Genomic DNA, 17,719 nt, shown 5'->3' on the forward strand with positions numbered 1-17,719 from the left:
TCGTATTGGATACATTTTATTTTGTAAAACTTAAATTTGACATTGTTATTATTCTAAGAGACATCTAAATGCTTCGATTTAGAAATACTTGTTCTTAAAGCTGTTTAAATTCAAATATATCGAAAATTTGTTCAAACATATATAATTACAATGGTTTGCAATTTTCTAGATATGAAAACTTTTACCTGAAAATTTGTTGTTATCTTTCGTTGTTAACAAGGAAATTACGATAGATCAATTTTATGAAAAAATTATCCTGCCTACAAAAATAGCTTAGCCCACATAAAACTAAATGGATGTCTTCCTTATAAAAGGTAAAAATCAACAATAAATATAAGTGTGAGTTTTCCGTCATAATAAGCTTTTTATATTTTAAAGCAAATTGCGTCACCACTTTCGTAATTTTAAACTTTTCTTCAAATTTTTTAAAAACTTTCTCATGTCTTTCGAAAGAAGATTCAAAAAGTAACTAAAAATTTGAAAACAAAATTTGTACTTTTAAATTATTTCAAAAACTGTAGAATTTTAAACAAACAACTTGCATTTTTTAATATATATCAAAATTAAAATACTCGTAACTTAGTGGATTTTTTTCAAATCGAAAATTCGTATCTTCTAATTTCCTCTAATAAACAGAACCGGCCTGATCTGAAATGTATTCGATTCTATGTAACTTAAAAAAGTGTAATCTAGGACAAATCTTTTTTCTACAAATAGCACAATATGAAGGTTTCAGACTTTTTAAAAAATTTTAACAAATTTAATGTACATTCTTAAGCGTTTCATTAGCAACCCAATGCTGCTCTTTTCTGATTTAAATGAAACTAAACTACGATGAAGAGGATTGAAAAACACGCGACAAGCGAATGGAAAAGGGTCACCTCGAGAGTTTTGCTTGTCAGTATTCTAAATTTCTATATGAACAAATTTCATTTATTTCGATTTTGAATTTTAAAAAAAATCAGATTATTTCTCAAAATTCCGTAACAATTACACACAATTTCCATAATTTTATAGAATACACGTCATAAAACATTCAGCGAAGAGTTTCTAGATCTACTTACTTGGTTGTAAAGAGCTTTCATTCGACTCGCCATTCTGAATAGATTTCTTCAGACTTTTTCCAGAATAAATTCTAACTGAATTTGCCCAAGAACCTTATATCCTAAAGACTTGATGTCAATTTTCCTCTATCTTCGATTACCCACCACAAGGACTCTTTGACAACAACTTGTGTCTTTTTAAATATATTTAATATAATATCATGTAGTATAATATACTATAGTCTTTTCTGTGGTTCCTTAGGTCAACAGCTTATTCGATATCGCATCGAGTCGACGAGTATCTATGATCTCCTCTCGCGCCGGAAAATCGGCGCGAATCGACAACAGGTTTCTGAAGACTCTGGCCAACGAATAAACGGTAGACCCGTATCCCATTTATGAGACTTATTTGCTTTCTCTGTATGAAGTGTTATCATGTTATCATATAATTTCGCTTACTCCAGAACTGATTACTATTCAGAGCATATATGTAAAGTCAAAAGAAGACTCGGAATATCTTTCCTTGTTATTTGGATAATCTTTGTTTCTTTTATAGAGCTGTATTTTAATGCCTCTCCTTTCAAATTAAACCTTTTATTTCTGTAGACGACCACTTTCAGACTCGCCAGAGAATCTGAAACATAAAAGGAAAAAGCATTGAAAACTAAATACGAATTATTTCGAATGGTATGAATTTTTGAAGTCCCTCTATTTAATGATTCACCTTTGAAAAGCTAATTTAAACAGACCCTACTTTAGTACGATGTTAAAATGAAAATTTCCTAATTAGATAGTGGCTATCACGGAGTCAGCAACTCCTGTTACATCTACATGCGGCGCGGCGTCAATTCTCGGAAGGGCTATAGAAGGGGGGACTTTCGAAGGGTTTCACTGTATTTGGAAAAACACTGAAGCAATTTGTCTTAAGCTTTAGGGATAAATAAAATAATATAAATGAAAATACTAGCTCCTGAAGCTTGAGCCATTAAAATTAATTAGAAAATGAGGAAAATGAAATATATGTTTCTGAGACTGTGCTGAAGAAATTTACAAGAATGTCTGATGACATCGAATGTTTAAACTTGCATATATACTTTTGTAATGTAATGAGGAGAAAAGCAGTATCATTTGAACATTTTAATTTTGAAATTAATCAACAATTAAGGCTTTAAATTAGGAACTTTATAATGTGAATATGAAATTATTAGTTTTTTAATTATTTGGATCTTACAGTCGAAAATAATCTCAGAACAGGGGAAATGGGGTGATTTTTGCGAAAATAGGGGATTAAATTCGGCTGGGTATCGATATTACACATATCGACTCTACACGTTGTTCAACTCTACACATTGCGTGCATACATTATATTAAGGTGATCAACTCTACACATTTAATTCACCACCTGAAACTATGCACATGAAGTCCAAACATTAATCTCACCACGTGAAAGTCTTCACATCTAAGTGTACACATTCAAGTCAACACATTTAATTCATGACGTGAAAAGTCTACACATTAAATTGTAAGTCGAAAACGTCTACATATTAAAGTCTACACATTCAAGCCTGCACAGCAAAGTATACACATAATAACTGTGCACATTAATTCTTTTGAATTTTAAATTTCGTTAGTTGAAAATTCTACACGTCGAAATTGTGCAAATTAAACTGTACACGTTCAACTGTGTACAAAAAATGTCCATTATTCTTGAAATCGGCCTTTTGAGCACTGTTTTCTGGTATTTTTTCACATCAAATTATCAACATTGGTCAAGTGGAATATTTATTATCATTGGTTAATTAATTTTTTCTTATTTAAACAAATAGAATTTGTTTCAATCATTTTTTTCGAAAATTTGTTTCACCCTTAAAATTATTGCTACTATTCTAGTGGAATATTTAATAACATTGGTTCATTAATTTCAATTGTTTAAACAAATACAATTTGTTTAAATATATACTTTTTAATTTAGTTTTTTCCCTAAAAATGATTACTATTGGTCTAGTGGAATATTTATTAACATTAGTTCATTAATTTTCAATTATTTAAACGAATGGAATTTGTTTACATAATTTCATTTCCAACATTTTAAAAATAAAAATTCATAATGAGGGTCTAGTGGAATATTCATAAAAATTGGTTCATTTATTTTCAATTATGTAAGCAAATTCCATTTGTTACAAAATTTTTTTGTAATAAGATGTTTTATAAAAAAGAAATTAAAAAAAAATTAATTAAACAATGTCATTAAATATTCCATTAAAGAAATATTTTTTATGAAAAAACTATTTAAACAAATTAAATTGGTTCAAACAATTGAAAATTAATGAACTGATGTTAATAAATATTCCACTAGATCAATAGTAATAATTTTTAAGAATACGCGATATTTTTTTGCTAATTTGATGCTAAAGAGAACATTTTTTTGCTGTTTAAACCTCGGAGAAAAGGGTGGCGGCGCTAACAGAACGTCCACTCAGCGCCGTCACCCACGAAAACTCACTAAAAATGATTATAATGCGATAAACGATAAATGGACATTTTTTTTTTTTTTTTTTTTTGCTCTATGATGACATATATTACATTTCCCAAAAACGTTTTAAAAGTTGGAAAACCACCTTAAACAATGTAAAAATGATTTTGAACTTCAAATTAATTACATGACACTTGAAAATTTCCCTCTCATTATAATTTCCCCAATACTATCCTTTCACGTGAACGTATGCAACAACACATTCATATGTATGAAAAAAGCATGAAAAATAATCAAACTTAGAAGATACTGTTAGCTGATATTTTTTTCCTCTTTTTTTGCACCCTGATAATATATAATGCATTTCCCAAAAACTACCGCTATGTCATACATACATACTCCTTGTGAACAAAAACGTTTTAAGAGTTGAAAAACTACCTTAAAGAATGTAGACATGTTTTAGAGCTCAAAACTAATTACATTACACTTTAAAATTTTCCCCTCCTTATCATTTCCTCGAAAAACTACCATTCTACGTAAACGTATGCATCGGAATATATATAATTAAAAATTTGTCATAAGGACAACCGCAGGATTTCGCCGGGAGCGTGTGCTAATCTGACTTCAATCCGGGTGATTTATGGAAATCAAAAGTTAGCTCGCACGGCATTGACTGATCCTCCACATTTCTGTGGAAGATACCGTGCATCCTCTTATCGAGGAGTTGTTCACGAAAAATTTTCTCTAATGCTTTCTTAATCCGGGCTTTCAGGAGTGAGTACTCGAGATAGATAAGATTTGATGCATTTTGCTCACCCCTAATACTGAAGTTAAGTCCGAGTGTTTCAGCAGCCTCCTCCGCAGCTTTGTACAGAAACGCTCCTTTGCCCACTTCTTTGTGATTCCTGACCACTTTAAGAAGAGGGTCTTTTCCATTTGCGACTCTATGCGCTGTACCCAGAATAATCCTGTTGTGAAGACATTCAAGACTCAATATTCGGCGACCAACTTGACGACGTGAGATGTACAGTCGCGGAACAGAACACTTAAGATGCATGCTTTTTTTCATGTGCATAACCTTTCTTGTCCCGATGTCAAGGGATCTGAGTTCGTTCTTCGTCCATGGAAATACTCCAAATGAATTGAGTACTACCGGGTCCGCAAGCATGTTCGTTGCGGATACTTTGTCCTCGCCGACAGTTCGGAAGACCAAATCTGTCGGATGAGACGTTTGTATCTGTTTCAGAGAGTATCCTTTATAGACGTCACATCCTGAATGTGGCTCTGTGGCACGCCTAGGTATGCATAAGTCTCTCCAGCGCAAAGGTGTCGTATAGCGCTTTTACCGATGAACTCAGGGTCTTCAGGGATGCCATTAAGTTTTCCTCGCTTCAAATAAACCTTAACCCATTTATATAACACAAATTCCATTCCAATTTCCTTAGTATAACGTTCAAGAATCCCTAGAGCTAGATGTAGTTGCTCTTTGTTTTTAACATAGATCCTAAGATCGTCCATGTAAAATACATGAGTGTCCTTGTACTTTCGATTTGCAGGTTTCCCGAAAAAGTCCCCGTCGGAATGGCGAAGTGCTCGAGATTTTGGCAATAATGTAAGGCAAAAGAGGAGTGGGCTCATGGTTTCGCCCTGAAAGACACCTCTCTGAAAGGTGATCTTGTTAGTTGTCACACAATTTTTTCCAGATGAGATAGTAAATCTGGTTTTCCAAAGCGGCATCAATCTCTTTATGCAACTAACGATTTGCGCATGAACCTTTAAGCTTTCCAAAAGACAGATGATAAGTCTACGGGAGGTCGAATCGAAAGCTTTCCGATAATCAATCTAAGCCATCGATAGGTCACGCTGGCAAAATGTTCCATCTTTGCAGACACAGCTATCGATGAGCAGGTTCTCCAAACATCCAGCTACTTCTTCTTAGCGCCAGATAGTATCCGTATTCTCTCAACAATATGCTGCCTGATGGTCAGCAGCTTTGTCTTGTTAAGTGTGTGATAACGGGACCGGAGATCGCGCGCGAAATTTCGAAGCTTGGCGGTAAAATTCCTGCCAGATGTGATGTAGTCAATCACACACTGAATGCGGGATGCGTACTGTCTTGCCCAGCCTATCTTTAAGGCAAGTTGATGCATTCGTCTTTTGGTCTTATGATCAACCGTTGGTTTTGCTTTAGGCTTCTCATCGGGCAAAGCTCTCGCTGCATTATACATACAAAATTGATAGCCCAGAGGTCGGATTCTTCGTAAAAATGTCCACGAAGCTCGTCATCCATTTCAGCCAGATCTTTAGGCTTGAGAGAAACCTTAGTGCTGATGTTCCTCCGGGTCATAAAGCATCGCTCTTCCTCTATCGGATGCCTGTCCGCGGTTGCCTTAGTGTCGCCTCTTTTTCTCTGTTGGCGGCTTGTTCTAGCTGTGGTAGAGTAGGCGTTCCGCTTACATAGCCCCTTTTTGGAGCAGTTCGGCATGGTTTCGCAGACGTTGATGCGAAAAGTGCAATAGCTCCGGGTGTTTGTCGCATCACAGAGCATGCAGCCGTGTCATGTAACCCCGTTCAGGGGCCACACTCGCATCGTAGCACTCTAACAGGTCGTGATTCAGTCGCTCCATCTACCTAAAGGTCCCGAGATTCCGCCGATCCATCGCATAGAATCCATCTTCATTGGCTCCCCCAGCTCTAGAGTGGTCGGCATTGTTGGCCATCCCATTGTCGGGAGCCCTGCGCGTTCTTTTGTTTTGAACCGCTCTTACTACAACTATGTTTGGTGTTGCCATTGTTGTTCCCACGAGAAGCTAGAGAAAGAGGTTCGTTCATCCTTGTAGAGCCCCGCATGCAAGGATAAGGCTGTAGACCTCTGAGAGGTCGCCCAGTATCCGAGAATCACCGTTCTAAACATCTCACCCAGGTGCCATTCAGCTTTCAGCATGGTTTTCACACCTCCGCTTGGGGGTTAATTCCTTCGGGGCTACCCCGGGACTTTCAAATTGGGACAACCAACAAAGATGAATTTTCAACCGAATGGTCGAATTTTTAAAACAGAAAGACAAAACTGTAACCAAATAGTTCAATTTTTATTTCAAAAAGACAGTTTTTTAAAAAGATAGTTAAAATATCGATCTGAAAAATTAAGTTTTTAATAAAATAGTTGTGTTTTAAAAATCAACTTTAAAATAAAAATGACGAATTTTCTAGAATATAGCTGAATTTTCAATAAAAAGTTCATTTTAAACCAATAAAGATGACTTCCAAAATAAAAGATGTATATATATATTCCATAAATTTATTAACATTTTCAAGAAGACAAAAATTAAAACTAAAAAAAAGTTGCATTTTCAAAAGAATAGTTGAATTTTCAAGCAAAAAGGCAAATTTTTTAGATGACAGTTAAATAAATCAGCCCGAAAAGTTTAATTTGAAATAAATAGGTCGTTTTAAACCAAGAAAGAATAGCTAAATTTATAACGAAATAATCAATTTTTTAACCAAAAACATTGGATTATCTTATTGGGGTCTACCAATATAGTTCACATTTAATTTAAAAAAAAGGAAAAAATGCAAAGTTTCTAGTAAACAGGAGAAAGAAGGGAAATTCTTAAAGAGGGAAAAAGAGTGCACAGTGAACTTTTTGAAAAAAATGGAAAGAAGTAGCTTAGTCCAATTTTTACTTCGAAAAGTCGAAAATAGTGGCATTTTTTTTCAAAAAAGTCGAAAAAGTCGCTCGATCCAAGCCCTGTGTTATTTAACTCATTCCTCAAAATCGATTCCCCTACTTTTAATAAATCCTTTAAAAACCTCTAAATATCTCCATTCATCTCCAGTTGCTACTTCTGATTTCAGTGTTAAACTGAATGGTTTATCATCTTATGGAACTCAAATCCTGCGCTAAAAAAGTTCCCATGTTTCTCCCGTTTCCCCTTGTTTCTTAGATTACAAATTCTCCAGTTATTCCACGGATAAATCTCTCTCAGGGACATGTACTCATGTATGTGTAATAACTGCAAGAAGATCTCATATGTTCAAGATAAATTACTATACTGCTGTGATGTGTAGAATATAGAATTACTTGGAAGGAAATATAATAGAAATAATAAACAGGTTCTGTATATTAAAAATAAAATCGAGCTTTTTTTCTGCCCGCATCTATCTTAAGCTTTTAGAGTGGAGAAAGACTGCAATCGCTTTTGTTGGGTCATATTCCACTGAAATTATGTAATTGAGAAACCTCGAAAGCGAAAAACGAATCTATGGAAACCATTTCAAAACTTAGATCATAGTTTTTCCTTTGAGACAAATTTCAAAGGCTTTAAGATATAGGTAGATTCATTTTCTATATTTCCAGTTCTTGATATCTTTCCTTGTTCAAAGCATTTGATCAAAATAAGAGTAAGAGTGAATGTTTTTATAACATTTTACTTTATAAATTTTCCATATTGAATCATTTTCGAATAAATTCTCTAAGCTTAAGAGTTTTCTAATCTGATTTTTTCATCATTCTAAAATCCTTACTTCGTTAAATTGAATTATTATTGCAATTGCAAAACGATAAATGATGTGGGATAATTTTTCAAATAGGGGCCATTCTTCTTCTTCATCGTCTTCTTCTTCGTCACAGATCATCACATAAAGCTTGAACTCCCCAGGGTGACATCACTATTACGAGTGCGCCCGCCCGTTTTAAGTCAAAGTTTTTTCTTCTATTTCATTTCATAAACACCTAAAATAAAACACACTATTTTGGAAAAACTGTTCTACAAAACAGTTGAATTTTAAACATGAAAACAGGATTTTTCAACAACAACAACAAATTTTCAACCAAATACCTCAATGTTGAACGAACCAAAAAAAAATCATAATTTTAGATCAAACTGTTCTATTTACAATAAAATAGTTGAACTTTCGAGAAATCAGACGAACTTTGAACCAAATACGAGTAGTCAAATTTTCAAGCTAAAGAGATACGTTTTTCAGAAGACATTTGAATTTTCATCAAAAACTATTCTACTAAAAACAAGGCATTTTTAATCCAAAAACATTTTAAATTTTCGGTTGAAAAAATTAATTTTCAACAAAAAAAGACGAATCTTTAACAAACTAGTTAAATTTTGAATTGATGAGATGAATATTCATCTAATAAAATAAATTAATAACTCAGCAGTTCCACACTTAACAAAGCAGCAAAATTTTCAATCAAGAATTCCGATTTTCAACCAAAAATAGTTTTCAACGAAAAATAGTTGAATTTTTTTGTTGGCTTCTATTAATTTCGTTCGTAATAAAGAGAAAAGACTAAAAAAACTAGAAGTTACTTGACAACAGAGAAAAAAATAAGGATTCAATAAAAAGGGACAGAAGAGGGAAATAGAGGACAGTGTGTGAAGTTTGTATTTAGGTTCTTTACTTGTGAAACATAATCAATACTTTTAATTTCTTCAAGCATTTAAAAAAATTTTTGATCTTATTTATATTTTCCATGTGTGATGTCATATTCTACGTGAACAACTCCCTGGCAACGCGACTTAGTTTTTAAAGGATCTCACACAATTTCATTGTTAATCCAAATTTAAATAGTTTTAAGTCGACTACAATAAAAGAGATAGAAATTTAGCAATTAATTTATTTTAATCCAATTGGAAGAATAGCGCAATCATTCAAGACGACCTATTGTCTGACACATCTATCTTAAGGTCTGACAGGCTGACCCAACTTTTGTCTCGCTTAAATGTACTATTTCTACTTGAGGGATCTTTTCTCGAATATCTCGAAGTAGACTATAAAGTTAACCATCAGATGTTCGAATTCAATGATCCGTAAAGAAGTGATAAGATCAATACCCAAGAATATTTTTCAGTCTGCTCTGAACTGATCAAAATTTGGCAAGCAAGGTAAAGTTTTTGGATCAACAGGCAACCTCTGTCATCTATGATTAAAGCTTGCCAAAGAAGACAAACAATGGATATCGTTGTCTTTCTTTGTGTAACGAAATTCCTTAGATCTGAACAAGCATTTACGCTCTTTTAAAAGCTCTCAGGTTGAAATAAATTTTTTTTAATAGCGACCTCCTCCCCCACACTTATCACAGGTAAAGAGAAATTAATCACCAATTTTTCGACAAGAATAGTCGAAAATTTTCACGAAAAGAAGAAACAGATTGCCTAGAGTGTATATGTATAGTATATAAACTGCGCAAAAAAAGTTTATGGCATTTTAAACATCCGATTTGATATCATCAATATGTTTTATGATAGTGACTTAGTTATCTGAAACTTAGAAGCAAAGTAGAAAATTCTAAAGTGAATCTTGTTTTCAACTTTAAGTAATTTAAAATCTAAATCTTTATATGCAGAGAAATCAGCTTGCCAACTGTCGCCAAGAACAATAGGTTTTTATATATCTTGCTGACATCATTCTTTTCTCATTTTCCTTGACAATAACGTCAAGCATTTTGTGCTTTAACGTGGGCGAGACAATTCAACTGGAATTTTATACATAATTTGAACATTTAGACGATCGTATTTTGACCGAACATTATGACCACCCGTGAAAATAGAACGCTATGCCGTCGGTCTTAGCATTCCAAATGTAATTTAGTACCTACAATGGTTGCCATCCTTGACCACAAAACTAAAGTGGCGACTTCCAAAGATGCCAACTGGTTTTTAATTTGCAACCAGAAAAGCATTTCTCATTTATAAATATTTAAATAATCTTAGTAAAATAAAAGTGATAAAAAAAGAAACGCTCTTGCTCTAGTTTTCATTTTAGAATTTGAGTCCTAAATATATCTTCTATTTATCCGAAATATTTCAATAATAGATTCCTCAAAACGAGTCTCCAAAATAAACAATAGGTTTCTCTAGTCTGGTTTAAAGTCTACACAATTCACTAATCATGTTTTGAGATATGACATTGCATTCGAAGGACGCTTTAGATTCTCAAATGTTGACATATCACTTAACTTTACTGTATTTCCAGAAAATAATTTATAGTTTACCACAGATTGTCGATATCCAGTTGACAATAACTGATGTGATAATTAAGAAATTTTATTGGTTCAAACTGTAAGCAACTTTTATGGATTTTCTCATGAAAGTGCATGTAGCATGAAATAAATGAATATGTAAATCATTTTATATAATGATCGTTCTAAAACTATGTCACACTGTCAGAGGTAGGGGACTAATAAGTTTTGTGATGATGCAATTTGTGATTTTATTTTTCAATATTAAAGCATCTAAATACAGAGTTCACACTCTTGCCTCTATTTCCCTCTTTTCTCTTTTCCAAGAATTTTTTTTCTTTCCTGTTTTCCATAAACTCACCCTTTTCCTCGTCAGAATAAATAGAACCCGATAAGAAAATCTAACTTTTTTTCGTTGAAAGTTAATTCTTTTTAATTAAAGCGTCTACTATTATATCTTCATTCGATTTTTTAGTTGATCGTTTTTAATTTAAAATTCAATTACTAAATTTTTTATTTTTTATTCATTTTTTTTGGGTTGAAAATTCAACTACTTGTTTAAAAATGTAACTACTTGGTTGAAAGTTGAATTACTTTATTATAAATTTATTTTATTGGCTAAAACTTGAATTAATTTGTGAAATTTTGTTTTTTAAGAATTAATTTTTTTCATTGAAATGTTAACTATTTTGTTTTGGTTAAAAATTGATACTTTTTAGTTGAAGATTAAACTATTCAATTTTTTATTGACAATTCATCTTTTTTTGTTCAAAATTCAAAAACTAAAAATTTAACTATTCTATTATTGGCTCAAAATTGTTGGTTTTTAGTTGAAAATTAAAGTATACATTTTTTTATTCTGACATGAACTACTTTGTTAAAAATTAATTTTTTCAATTAAAATGTAAATATTCCATTACTGGTTGAAAATTGAGCTTCTTAAGTTAAAACTGTATGTGCTTTGTTGTAATTTAGTGTTATTTTGTTAGAAAATTAATATTAATGATTAATGTTTTAACTATTTTGTTAAAAGTTGAACTAATATTTTTCGCAGAAAATTGAACTATTTGGTTGAAAATAAACTCTTTTGCTAAAATGTACCTCTTTTAATATAAATGTGTTCTTTTTACATTTTCATCAGAGAAGGTATTAGATTTGTGTAAAATTTAACCCTCTGTGTGTTAAAAAATGCATTAGTGGTGCATCTGTCAACGGAAAAATTCTGTTTTGTTTCGATTTCAGACTTTTAATTCAGATCTTCATAATAAATTCGGCAACATTCATGATGAGTTTAATAAATTTCATGATTTTTAAGAATAAATTTAAGAAACAAATGGATTATTCGGGCACTGTGGACGGAAAAATTCGATTTTTTCGATGTCAGTCTTTTTAAGGTTGTGTGTAAATCCCATCCCCGTACAAATAGTAGAGTTCCATGGGGCGCCGTCAAGCCATACTGCATTGACATAATTTCACAGACCCGCATGGTGAAGATTTCAGTGCGCTACTGGCATAGAATTCGTAGAATGTGTATAAACGTATAGTGACCACTACTATGCCAGCGGCAGATTCGTAGATCGTGCAACGTCGCAATTAAAACCTAACCATGGCTGATCAACTCTCATGTGCGTTTGAATAGCTTGGTACAGCAGATAAGCTGGAGAGAGGGAACATTGTTGTTGCTATGCGATACTGTTATGTTTATCAGTTTGAAAGTGACTAAAATTTCAATGTTTTCCATTGAATTATCTATGAAACTACAAGGTGGAAAAACTTGATATATTTTTTTTAATTTGTATTTTCAAGCAGCACTAATAACGATCTTTTGTAAATTTCTCTACCAGTGCGTTTAATTGCTGTAAATTAAAATGTGAAGATTGCCTATGCACTGTTCATGAACTACATGTTAAAGTAGTCAACTTTGACATTAATTATCTTCGCATCAGTATGGTTAAAAAATTTGAAATTGATTTAGGATATAAATCATTATTTCATTTAAATATAGTTCTTTCTTCAAAAAATTCAACCAGAGATTGATCTTTTTACATACAACCTTAATGGGGAGTTTCATGATGATTTCAGCAAAATTCATGATTGGTCGATAAATTTAATATTTACAAAGAAAATCAATAAACAAATGCATTATTCGCGGGCATCTGTCGATGAAATTTTTTTTCGATATTCTAATTTAAAAAGTTGCCATAGAAAAAACGAAACTTTCTGAAGACAAATGCCTGAATAATGCATTTGTTGATTGAGTTTATTTAAAGAAATCATAAAATTTATAAATTTATTTTGAATATTGCTGAAATGCTAATAAAGTTCCCAACTGAAAAGACTGGTATTGATACCCCCGAATTTTTCTGCCTAATAATGCATGAATAATGTATTTTTTTATTAAATTTGTTTTGGAAAAATCATAAGATTAATCAACAAATTATGAATTTTGCTAAAATTATCATAAAGTTCATAATTTATAAAAATGTACATCGAAAAAAAACGAATTTTTCTATCGAAAAATGCCTGATTGCTGCATTCGTTCATTATATTTGTTTATAATATAAAGAATTTTAATCTTAAGAGAATTCTTTTTTATATCATATATTCTCCATTTGAATTTCTCGCAATATAAATAGAAAAACTTATAATTATGGAAAAACATAGAAAACATTTTTTCAACAAATAATTTGTTATGGACAATTTTGTTCTTTTATATATAATATATTGGAACATTTTTAGCTGATATTACTCTATGAAACTTTAGCGCTTTCTACACTTTTCCTATTATTGACGAGCACCGAGAACGTACAATAGATAAAATGACAATTTTTTCGTCATAATTATGTATTTATAAAAAATTGAAAAGCTAATTATAAAATAAGATTCGAAAACTCGGGTCGGGAATGTGAAAATTAGATCATATGAACTCCCATCTAACACAACGCTGCTGAAGGTTGATTGGCCCGAGTGGAAATTAGCGCCCTACTTTGAAGCCATAACTCCTACCATAGTAGGGGTTGGAAGCTGTAAAGTAGGTTCTAAATGTAATTGCAAATATAATTTAGACCCTACTTTGACTCTAAAAGTGTCCGAAATCGGCCGTTTTTCCATGTTTAGCGTAAATTAGACCCTTTTTTAAGCTCAAACTACTACTGTAGGACTTGTGGCACCAAAGCAGGTTCTCTATAATCCCACACCAATATGGATGAATAAAAATAAGTTTTGTTAATTATCAGAAAAAATAAAATAATATCTGTGATAAAAAATATCAAGGATATTCGCAGTTATTTTTTAGACATATTATTAATAGAATTTTTTTATTATGACGCTAAAGCATAGTGCACTGAAAAATCCGCAAGTACTAAGATACGAAGCCGAGATCGCACGCACGCACTGAAATATTTACCAAACGCCGAACACCCTAACCGATTCAGCTAACGATTTTTGAAGAGTTCAATATACATTGGTTCTGTTTTTTAGAAGTTTTCTACGTTATACGCTTTAAAAGAACTTGAGGCTACATATTTGAATTTGATTCTGTGTTATTTATTACTTAAATGAACACAATGACAAACTTGCTGATTTCAATAAAAATATCTTTTTATCTCTTTTATTAAGCAAACCTTTAAAAAAAAGTAATTCTGCATCATAATTGATACAATTATACTGAAAAATAAAAATATTGAGTTCAAGATTCAATCTAATGTTCACCAGGAAATAAGTTTGTATTAACAATAACAGTACTGGTTTAATACCCAATTGTCTCGTCATCTTAAAATTCCAGATGAGTAGTCATGATTTTTCATACATTTGGCTGTTTTTATTCTCCAGTAAATATGATAAAAAAATTAAAACAGTTAACATTTTCTAACCAAAACAAATGCTGTTTCCTCCTGAATCAAGTGGTAGACACGTAAATAGTAATATTTATCTAAAAAAATGTTTCAGAAACTCTAAATTATTATTGTTTAGTAATAAAAATGATCAAACCATTGGAAAGGTGGTACTGTTCCTTTGAAGAAAATGATTTTCTCCATAATATCAAGTTGCAAATAAATTAACTGTAATAATGTAATAAAAAATCAATGACAATCTGTGAAGTATATTATAATTATCAAAAATATATTTCAATATATTTTTCAAATTTTTTATTTCATACATAATATTTGTTGTTAGCGATAGAGAATATTTTATTCTTATAATTTTTTGTGCTTCTCAATCACCCATATGACTGTTTAATACACAAACTTTCATTGATTATTGATAAAAAATTTTGTAATTACTTATTAATCGACAATATGTAGAAAAATTCTATTATAAATATCATTCTCATACCAATTTTCAGCATTTTCAGTTAAGAGAAAATATTTTTTTGTGATTGAGCATGATAAAGAAGTGTTACAGCCTCAAAGTAGACTCTAATGTTTCATTCTCTATGAGTTAAAGGTTTAAAGCAAGGGCTGTAAGTTTAAATAGCGTCAAAGCAGGTTCTAATAAGGAGCTGCAACTTCAAAGTAGGGTCTAAATTTCGACTCGGGGAACTTCTCAGCATAAAACACTAAGCAGCTATGACTCTTGGTTGAAACTAATCCCCCCCCCCAACCCCCAAACCCTTATTAATCGAAGTTCATCGGGTCACCGAGGTAGGGATTTAATTCAGAAGTTTAAAAAACAGTTAGACTGCTGTGTAGACCGTATCTGTAATTTTTAAATCGCAAAAATAAAATTGGAAATGAGCAAATTCAGTTTTTGAAAAACCGGAAAAAGTTGCAATGAAATCTCTGATAACAACTTTGTTTTTAAACGATGCGCATTTTTTTAAGATACAATGAAACTAGCCTATTTTAATATTAATGCAAGTTATGAATTGTAATACAGTGAACCTCTTCTATAGCGCCAATTTCGGGACTAACGGTGGGTTGCAACTAACTCATTATAGCCTGCTCCGTTTTTTTTTGTTAACGCCTGACTGCACCTGAGTGACAGCCGCAGATCCCGCGCACCCCGCACAGCACCACTTACACCTACATGCGGCGCGGTGTCAATTCGCGGAAGGGGTATAGGAAGGAAGGCTATTGAAGAGTTTCACTCTAATATACATTTATTGAACTGATATACAAGTTGAGATACGAATTCGAGTGCAAAGCACGAGATACGAGATGAGAATGTATTCGTTAAAGCCAAAGGAGCCTCAACAAAAAAGAAGTCATTATCACTAAATTACTGTTGTCGATGTTTTAACCTTTAGTTTAAACAAATCTGTGCACAAGTGTAAGGAATATACAAAGACCGAGCGCCGAGTGCGTGATAAGTACATTATCGAGCGCGGAACGCGATATAAATATATTATCGAGCGCTAAGCGCGAGAACCAAAAGTCGCGCGCGCTAGGCGCGCTTAAACTTGCGAGCCGCGCGCACGGCGCGCTATGAGAGTGTGCCTTAGAAGGGGGCCAATTTTTTTGGATTAAAATGCAACTGTTTAGGTAAAATTTAATATGTTTCGATTAAAGATTTATCTACTATCTTAAAAATTTAACTAAAGGCTAAAGATGCAACTGTTTTCTGAAATATTTGCCTTGTTAGCTTTAAAACTCAATCTTTTTTTAAAATTCATTGCTTTTAGTAGAAAATTATTTTTTGGTCAAAAGTTCAAATATTTGTTTGAAAATGCAATATATTTCTATTTTGAATCTTAATCTTTTCATATTGAATTTAATAAGGTAACTATACATTACTCTTATTTCAATAAATTCATTTAATTCCTATTTCCCCTGTTTTTATAGCATTTTTGGCGGAGAAGTCCGTTAAAATATTATGGTTCTATGTTTTATTTTAGTCGTTTACCAAAGAAAATCAAAAAATAAATTTAAACTTAAGGTGTGATGAGAGGTATTCGCATTTGTGACGTCACTCTGGGAGGATAAAGTTTTGTGTAATATCTGTGACGAAGAAGAGGAGGGTTGGAAAAAGTTTTCGAAATAACGTGACGTAGTTTTTAAACGGCCCCCATATGTCGATTAGTAACAGCTGTTCTGATTTTTATGTAAATGCACCTAAGTGTTTGAGTCGACGTGGTTATTTTCATGGTAATAGAACACTTTTAAAACGTTTATTTTGGAATCAATCTGCGTAGTGGAATTCGTCTGACAGAAACACTGATTTAAAGAATCTTCCAATGTCAATTTCGATTGCAAAATTTAAGTGATGACTGAAAATATTAAGAAAAAATATTGGGACCATAAAAATGTTCTGAATAATTTTTTCTCACCTTTCACTAAAAAACATTGTGATTGAACGAATTTTTCTCTTTTTATTTATTATACATTAATCAAGATCACTGAAGCTTTAAGGAAATTTTTTTTTAATCAGAGTCGTATTTCATTATTGAAGGCTATCAATTTCGCCGTAGAGAAAGCGAATGTTGAGCAATTCTTTTGAAGACTGTAATTCCGTATTTCAACTCGTTATTCCTCTTCTCTAAGTTTAATTTATTTAGCCATGTTATAAAAACCGTAGTCGTAATCTTTGTTATTGAAACACATTCATCTTTTGAAGGACATTTGCATTAGTGAAAGCTTTATGCTAATTGTCAGTTCAAAAGTTCTCGTAAAAAACTACAAGGTGGTCCTCTAAAAATGGGTTTGGTTTCTAGAATAGTAACTAAAATTACACAATTTAAAGTGCTGTGTTGCACCAATAAAGTAGCCTTAGTTTTCAGAAAAAGTAGCCAATATTGGCGCAAAATATAAACAATCATAGACAAAAACTGCCGAAAGCAAATATCTGAAAGCATCATTTTTAGGCTCACTGAAATTTTTTCGGAAAAACAACAATAATTAAGATATCGAGCTGAAAATTTAAGAAATTAAACAAAAGTCACTAAAAGCCGTGTATTAATTATGTAAAGTTGGAAGTGGGGGCAATCATTTTTCAATGCTGTCTGAGTAAAAATGCTTCGACTTGAGTTCGACTTGGTCATGTCTTGAGTTCGTCTCCAAGACATTGATGTCTGGCTTCTACTCAAAACTGAGTCGAGACATAAGCCTTCGTCTTACTTTTATGACCACGACAGGTAAAACGGCGTTTACTTGTCTCAAGGCAAGCCTTGTCTTGGCTAAGACGACGTTTACTTGCTTCAAAGAAACCTGCCTTAATACGAACCTTTCTCGGCTCATAAATGAGATTAAAATTGATGAATGAAAAATTTCAAATAATTAAATGAAAATA

General features: G+C 32.1%; 1 protein-coding gene across 1 annotated transcript in view; it reads right to left on the minus strand.

Annotated features, from left to right (window-relative positions):
• The window catches only part of LOC117171243 (transmembrane protein 114), an 88,010-nt gene that overhangs the window by 46,727 nt on the left and 23,564 nt on the right, over window positions 1–17,719 (minus strand). Inside the window, exon 2 of the mRNA XM_033358357.1 lies at window positions 1,065–1,677. Within this exon, the coding sequence (XP_033214248.1) occupies window positions 1,065–1,097 (33 nt within the window). The 5' untranslated portion in view covers window positions 1,098–1,677. The remainder of the gene's footprint in view (window positions 1–1,064; window positions 1,678–17,719) is intronic.

Source organism: Belonocnema kinseyi, chromosome 4 (assembly GCF_010883055.1).
Source record: "Belonocnema kinseyi isolate 2016_QV_RU_SX_M_011 chromosome 4, B_treatae_v1, whole genome shotgun sequence".
Classification (NCBI taxonomy): Eukaryota; Metazoa; Arthropoda; class Insecta; order Hymenoptera; family Cynipidae; genus Belonocnema; species Belonocnema kinseyi.